The sequence below is a fragment of the Monopterus albus genome, unplaced genomic scaffold, assembly GCF_001952655.1.
Source record: "Monopterus albus unplaced genomic scaffold, M_albus_1.0 scaffold258.1, whole genome shotgun sequence".
NCBI lineage: Eukaryota > Metazoa > Chordata > Actinopteri > Synbranchiformes > Synbranchidae > Monopterus > Monopterus albus.
The window spans coordinates 314,774-322,822 of record NW_018128138.1 but is presented as its reverse complement, the minus strand read 5'-3'; the positions used below and the strand labels follow the sequence as shown (position 1 = coordinate 322,822).

General features: G+C 42.6%; 1 protein-coding gene across 2 annotated transcripts in view; it reads left to right on the top strand.

The window, feature by feature from the left end:
* Positions 1-5,815, top strand: part of traf3 (TNF receptor-associated factor 3) — a 20,583-nt gene extending 14,768 nt beyond the window's left edge. The window contains exons 4-14 of one of the 2 annotated variants that reach the window (XM_020621342.1): positions 376-427; positions 526-630; positions 869-1,033; positions 1,229-1,309; positions 1,419-1,493; positions 1,611-1,703; positions 1,803-1,943; positions 2,579-2,756; positions 3,152-3,495; positions 3,741-3,932; positions 4,462-5,815. In XM_020621342.1, coding sequence (XP_020476998.1) covers positions 376-427; positions 526-630; positions 869-1,033; positions 1,229-1,309; positions 1,419-1,493; positions 1,611-1,703; positions 1,803-1,943; positions 2,579-2,756; positions 3,152-3,495; positions 3,741-3,932; positions 4,462-4,497 — 1,462 coding nt within the window. In that variant the 3' untranslated portion in view covers positions 4,498-5,815. The remainder of the gene's footprint in view (positions 1-375; positions 428-525; positions 631-868; positions 1,034-1,228; positions 1,310-1,418; positions 1,494-1,610; positions 1,704-1,802; positions 1,944-2,578; positions 2,757-3,151; positions 3,496-3,740; positions 3,933-4,461) is intronic. The other variant, XM_020621343.1, reaches the window with a different exon arrangement.
* Positions 5,816-8,049: the final 2,234 nt, after the last annotated feature.

Sequence of the window (8,049 nt, the reverse complement as noted above, 5' to 3'; positions counted from 1 at the left end):
ATCACTAGCGTGGTGCAGAACAAAATGATCTATGTAGTAATACTGCTTGCAAACCAATGATGGTAAGATGATGTCATGGGGTAGGACTGAATAAGTCTAACTTCTTCCTACTCCGTTCAAGCATGTACCAGGTATAAGCAAATTGATAATATATTTGTGGATATGTGTGGAATTATGTGTGTTGACATATTGACTGTTGTTACATGTTTGAAAGAATAAATCAAATCAAATCAAATCAAAAACCCTGCGATCAAGGGTCGACCTGCTCTACCCCTGAGCCACAGCCACCCCACGCTAATGTGGTGTGATGTAATGTTCAGACCAGCAGAGGTCAGGAGTCTGTCTTCAGTAACTTTGTCCTCTCTCCTCTTGTAGTCACCCAAACCCTGTCTGTCCAGCAGACATGGAGCCTCTCTTCAAAGATAAGGTGGGCAAGAAGTGACATCACAGCACAGATCATGTTGTCATTAATTATTGAGTATTTTTATTGATCACTTATTAAACATCCTGTGATTTGTGTCTAAGATCTTCAGAGATGTTTGCTGTCATCGGGAGATCATGGCTCTGAAGGTTTACTGTCGCAGTGAAGCCAGTGGCTGTCAGGAGCAGATGAGTCTGCACCAGATATCTGTGAGAGCATCTGCATATACTGTTAACATGGTGAAAGAGAACCCTGCTCACTGATTGGCCGTAGTGTCCTGTATAAAGTCCATTTGTGGACACCTCAAATGTAGTTCATGTCAACAGTTAAACCACCGATCTAGACAGTCATGGCCTACCAGGTGTTCATGTAGACATGATGATCAGGATTTATGATATCAAGATAAATCAACAAGTCCCCGTCTGTCTCTCGCTTGTCTGTCTGCAGGACCACTTGAATGTGTGTCCGTTCTTCGAGGTTCCCTGTCCTCTGGGTAAATGTAAAGAGCGAATGATGAGGAAAGAAATTCCCGACCACCTGAGCTGGAAATGTAAACACAGAGAGTCAACCTGCGAGTTCTGCATGACCAAGATGCCTCTGAACGATCTGCAGGTAGGAAAGTTTAAGGGGTCTGGGAACTAGTTAGTTGCAGAGGTGTGAGGACAAGGAACACAGTGTCATCCAGACTGGTCTGTAGGTGGTACCTTAAACCTCTTTGCTGTCCCAGAAACAGAACTGACCTAACAGAACTTGACACAGACCAACCTGAGAACAGGGAACAGGTTTAAGTTGGTGATTTGTTTTCAGAAACACAAAGAGACGGTGTGTCCGGCATTCCCTGTGTCCTGTCCAAACCACTGCTCCTTCTCCTCCCTGCCCCGGAGTGAGGTACTGTCAGTCCAGACTGTGGTGTAGCTCAGTTCTTGGTGTTTCACCTGTTTTGTCCAACAACAGCAGTCAGTATTGATGATCTCGATTGATTGATTTTGTCTTTCAGCTGTCCAATCACCAACACGACTGTCCCAAAGCTCAGGTGAGCTGTCAGTTCCACTGCTATGGCTGTACCTTCAAGGTAACTCATTACCATCTTGTTTATCTGCTTCTGAATATCCCAGTGTGTCCTAGTGAACTACATATAATTCATATCCTGTACTCTGTGTAGTTTATGTAGTGTTTCTTTGTGTTTCAGGGTTTGAACCAGGATATGAGGCAACACGAGTCCACCTTTGCTGCTGAACACTTGAAAATGATGGCTAACAGGAATTCCTTGATAGAAAATAAGGTAACCGTAGCAAATGGTCCAAGATAGCCTTAGCACCATATCAAACCTGTGCAGGTAATCTAGTATGACTTTACCTGGCTGATCTGTGTGTATTTCCAGGTGGAGGATGTTAAAAGTGAGCTGTTAGAGAGGTATAAGGTCCTTCCCGCTCTCAGTAGTCGCCTGTCCGAACTGGAGAACCAGAACAATGAACTGAGGGAAAAGAACCGACAAATGGAGCAGAAACTGGCCGCCATGCAGGTACTGTTACTTTATTACATTACTAAGGCAAAGAAATATCTTTCTTGGGGGTGGCTGTGGCTTACGAGGTAGGGCAGTCGTCTTCTAACCAGCAAGTTGGTGGTTCGACTCCCGGTCTCCCCGCATGCCTAAGTGTCCCTGAGCAAGACACTGAACCCCAAATTGCTCCCGGTGGTTCGACTGGCGCCAGTGTGCGGCAGCCTCTCGTCATCGGTGTGTGAATGGGTGAATGGTGTATGATCTCCTGTAAAGCGCTTTGGTCAGTGTAACACACTGTGAGAAAGCGCTATATAAATACAGTCCATATATGACCTTTTTCATATTCTGTGAAAGTTCAAAATGGGTTAAAATTTGTAAGGTTAGTCAAGATAAGTTAGATGTTAACATGAAATCAATAATTTCTTTCTACTTATGTATAAAGGATAAGAGGTTTATATTGTAACTGATTTAATATTTGTTTTTATTCTGATTACAGGACAATGATGATGTAGTATACAGTTGTACATACACGTTTATGTTTTTAATGTGGGTGGGAACCATAAAAAACTGAAGAGGGGCCTTAAAGAGAGTCAAACAAATGTCACAAATGAAACCAAAGACCTGCCATGAACCTGGGCATCTCTCTCTTCCCATAGAAACTAATGAGCTCTCACTCAGAGAAGCTCCTGGAGGTGGAGCTGGAGCTTCGTTCTCTCCGTCTGCTCAGAGACGAGGTGGAGAACCTGCGAGGAACGATGGAGAACGTACGGACGAGGCTGAACACTTTGGAACAAGGGGGGCGCAGTGGGACTGGATCAACAACACACACTCTGGGTGAGAACACAAACGTGGGGGCTAGCTGCAGTGGTCTGCGAGCAAGTTTCTGAATTCACTGTGCTAATTTTTGAAGGCTGGGGGCTCATTTCTAAAGTCTGGGGACTAATTGTAGAAATCTAGGGACAGGATTCAGAGGTCTGCGAACTAATTCCAGAGGTCTGGATACTAGCTGTGGAGGTTGGGGGGGGGTTAACACTGAAGGTCTGCACACTAGTTACAGAAGCAAAACAAAAAAACCATAAAACTTCACAAACAATTTTGTTTTTTTAAAAACGCCCAGTCATCAATTAGAAAATAACATAAGCCGAAAAAAATACACAAAGAGGAAAAGGATGGAGGGAGGGACTGGGGAAACCCGCAGTCATCAATAATGAATATCAGTCTCTCTGCAGCATCCCTGGAGACTCAGCTCAATCGACACGATGAGATGCTGAGTGTCCATGAGATCCGATTGGCCGACATGGACCTGCGTTTCCAGGTGCTAGAGACGGCGAGCTACAACGGGACTCTTATCTGGAAGATCCGCGACTACAAGAGACGGAAACAGGAAGCGGTGGCGGCAAAGACGCTGTCACTGTATTCACAACCGTTTTACACCGGATATTTTGGATACAAGATGTGTGCTCGAGTTTACCTGAACGGAGACGGCATGGGAAAGGGGACACACCTGTCGCTGTTCTTTGTGGTGATGAAGGGCGAGTACGATGCTCTGCTGCCTTGGCCCTTCAAACAGAAGGTATACACTCATTTACTGCTTACTGAGTATTAACTGACTGCTGAGTGGCGAGTATGGCGCCCTGTTGCCCTGGCCCTTCACACCGAGCGGCAGACTGGTGTACTGACTGGTGACTGGCTGGGCTCCAACCGAGTTTTGGAAATGAAGAATTCTGTGTCGTCTGATCTTTTGCATGCATCCCCTTGTTGTTGTAGAGCCAAACCGATGATGACTGGCCTGTCTGTGCGACTGTGTCTTTTTGTCAGGTGACTCTGATGCTAATGGACCAGGGTCCATCCAGGAAACACCTGGGTGATGCCTTTAAACCTGATCCCAACAGCAGCAGCTTCAAACGCCCTGCAGCAGAGATGAACATCGCCTCTGGCTGTCCCTTGTTTGTGTCTCAGAGTCTGCTGGAGACCGGTACCTACATCAAAGACGACACCATCTTCATCAAGGTGGGGATGAGCAACACCTCCTGCTTCTGAGGACTAGCTGTGAGGGTCTGGGGACAAGCTCTTTTAGTTTTTTATTGAAGGGCATCCTGGGAAGAAGCATGCAGCAGCATGAAGAGTTACAGACAAGGACAGTCCATTGTGCAGACAATGTACTAACAGAAACAAATACAATAATAAGAGCTACAACAATAGTAAAAACCCTTTGCAAGAACATATTACAGTATAAAAATCCTGCAGTAATTGCTAAAATAACTAAGGTATTAGTTAAAACAATAAGAGAAAAGAAGTTTAAGACAAAACGTTTGTATTAAACTACTAAAACTCTTAAAGTATTTGACTAAAACACAACAAGAGGGAAAGGAGCCACAGAGGTGTAGGTTCATGTAGGTGGGGCAGAAAAGATAAAGGATTTTCCCCCTTCTCTGTCCCAACATTGGGGACGATCAGTAGATATGTGTCATGATCTGAAGTTGATTAATAATTGACTGACCCTCTAATCAGTGTCTGCATCGAATGGTTTGTTTGGCAGGTTACCGTGGATACCTCCGATCTCCCTGATCCATGACGCTGTGACAGCTCTGAGCTCTGACCTTGCTGGTCTGAGATCAGCTCACCTGTTCAGACCTAGCAAAGCAAAGGATGATCAGGGTTGGAAGCTAATCCAGCTAAGAGCGACACCAACAGAACAGTCCGTCGGGAAGCAGCCAGTCAGAGTGAGCTACACAGACGGGGGCGACTCCTCCTCTGACTGGCTGATGAGTTACAGAACTGCATGTGTGCGAGTGTACGTGTGTGTGAATGGATCAGTGTTGCTATGACATCACTGTGGTGACATCACTCAGAGCCAACATGGCTGCCGCAGCCAGGACGTTGTTGCTTCTTATTATTGATGCCATGCATCGAGCTTTACTTCCTGTTTGTTACCTGTTTACCAAGGCATGCCGGGAAATCCACTGCAGCCACAGAGGAGCTCAGAAAACCAGAACAGATCCACTAAAAACTATATTAGAGATCAGGAGAAAGAGTCCCAGTAGAACCAGAAAATGTAGAAGAATCCATTTCAAGTGAAGTCCGGAAGACTGTCACACACGGCCCAGTACGATGGTACAGATGGCGAGGACAGTGCCACGAGCTAAAGTGTCAGCTGTTTCTTCTTGTTGAAGTTGTTTCAGCAGGTTTATCTCATTTCATATGAAGAAATGAGTGGAAGTTAGAGAGACATGTCCATGTAGATTTCAGGTTTGTGATGGTCCTATTAAAATACTCCCAGTTTTCATCCTTATTGAACAGGATTTGGATCCAGTATCTGGTCATGTCATTGTCATGTAAGTAGATCAGATATTAACCTGATGTTAGCAGGTAGAAATATTTACCCTAAGAGCTAGTCTGTGGTTTTCACTTGATAAACATGAATCACTGACTACTTTCTATCCAGTTGTAATAGACTCAGTTTTGCCAGCTGAACAGACACAGCAGTGAAAACACTAGAGGTTCAGTTTTTGAGTGGATTACGGTAGAGTTTTATTGTTGAAAACTTTTTTAATTTAATTTTGGTGGGTGTGTCCTAATCTGAAGCTGACCTGAAGAAAGCCTGAATGAGCACAAGTACAACAGAGACCTGATCCAGAGTGCTGAATCATTCAGATCTGGACTTGTAGAGTCCAGTCAGTGCTGGAGTTCCTCTGTGGCCTCTGAGTTTTTCAGCATCGACAGAATTCATCTAATTCATTTGCACAGTTTGTATGTTGTTAATGTGTGAATAAAATAAAAAGAAAGCACAAAGAACCTGTTTTTTAGTGTACATGGATTCATCATTAACATGAACAAACTGGAATCTGTCTGATAAATACAATTTGAGCCAACTTAGTGCAGTTCCTTTAATCCCAATAAGGTGTTCTAGTCAACCCTAAAAGCCTGTGGAACAGCCTGTTAATAGAGAGAGGTTGATCAGATCTAATATGGATGTGTTGATTAGGGGCAAGACGTCTTTGAGCAGCCTGGTCGGGATGGGGTCCAGGAGACATGTTGATGATTTAGATGAAGCAGTTGTTGAGGTCAACTCAGAGAGATCTATGGGAGAGAAGTAGTCCAAGTATAAATGAGGTCTTACAGATGTTTCTAAAGCCATTGTAGTAGATGGCACATCTGCGAGAGCTGTGGGAGTGGTCCGACCAATTTTTTTCTCTAATAGTTGTGATTTTATTTGTAAAGAAGCTCATGAAGTCATTGCTGCTGAGATCTAAGGTCAGAAGGAGGGTGGAGAAGATTTCTGCAGTCTCCTCACACCCTGGACACAAACTGTCTGAGCTCTTCCTCTCTGGACGGCACTACAGGTCACTGGACGCCAAGACAACCAGACCTAAGGACAGTCTCTTTCCCCAGGCCGTCGCACTTTTCAACAGTTAGTCCATGTTTAAGGGTATGATAGGACGTTATACACACCACTGTGCAACAACGTACAGATGTATTTTAGCTACAGTAGCTCTTTTAACTTGTGTTTTATATGTATGTGTGCACATTTTCTTTCATTTTTGTCTTTGCTTTTTTACTTGTGGTTTTGGTTTTAATCTGTTTTTATATTGTTGTGCACACTGAGGGCTATTGGGCTGAAGTCAGATTCCTTGTATTTTTGATAATATTTGGCAATAAAGTTTGTGCCTATGCTTATTAAGCTCAACAGCACTGTGGCTCTTTGTCAGCGTGGCCACAGTGCTGAAAAGGAACCTGGGCTTGTTCGTATTTTCCTCTATCGGTGATGAATAATATGCGGCTCTGGTACTATGAAGGACTTTTTTATTTGTTATTAGACTATCTCTCCAGGCTATGAAAAATTTTCCATGAAAAAGCACAAGAAAATAGTAAAAGAGAAATATGGTGTTGAAAGTTCAACACACATAATGATTAATGGGGAAGTAGATGTACAGATAAAAGGAACAAATCATTGAGGATGTGATAAATGAAAGATTGCTGCTTGAAGAATGGGAACGGCACAAGGATCATGGACATAATATTACATTATGTTATTAGTAGTAATATTAAACCGGCATTAGATTTTATACTAGTGAGTAGAAAATGATAAACAGATCCACAACTGGAAGTGATTTTCAAGTCAATTCAGTTTTATTTGTAAAGCGCCAAATCACAAAATCATCTCAGGACACTTTACAAAGTCAGATCTAGACCTCATTATTATTATTATTGAGGAAAAACCCAACAAGTCCCCCTTCAGCAAGCACTTGAGTGATCACTTCCCAATTTTATATTCATTAAATGTTAAAGCTTTTCAGAGATAAGTAATGATCACTGGAGGTGATGTCTTCCTAAAGCCAAGTGGGTTGAATTTAAGGACCACTGCAAACTGTTAGGAAGGAATAAAATTTTAGAAGGTAATGTAGATGAGAGTGCAGATGCAGTTACAAGTATGTTTAATGCAGCATCAATGTATATAGCCTACCAAAATGCTAAATTAGTGGGAAAAATAAAGTTGTACCTTGGTGGAATGATGAATGTAGCATGGCTATTAAAGAACATAATCAAGATTTTAAAAGACTGAAAAACAACTGAAACCAGGCTAATACTACTGATTTCCAGAGACAGCTGAAACTAAGAAAATTATTAAATCAACAAAGGAGAAGTGTGGAGACTATTTTGTTCTACCATGGTGAAGAAAGTCAAGGCTAATTTGCTTGGGACAATGTTTTCAGTAGGAAAACAATAAACATATACCAGCAGTCCGCAGACCACTAAGGGGTTTTGAAGGCATCACAGGTGGTCCCTGATGATAAGAATTACTATTATTATTAATAAACACATTTCCATGTGTTACTTATTGTCTATGAATAGACAAATTCATGCAAATATGTAAGATTTAGCCAAGGTTATTGTTAGAATTAAAATCAGTACCTAAGTAACCAAATGTCTTCAGAAAGCTTCAGAGACTATTGGATGAAGGTCGTAAGAATGGAGTTTTGTGATCTCAGTTACAGAAATGGCAAACGTCATTTACAAGAAAGAAAATAATCTTGTCGATAATCTTGTTGATAGTACTGCAGCCTTCCTGCGTAATACACTTGATACCGTTGCCCCTCTGAAAAAGAAGGCAGTGAAACAGAGGAGG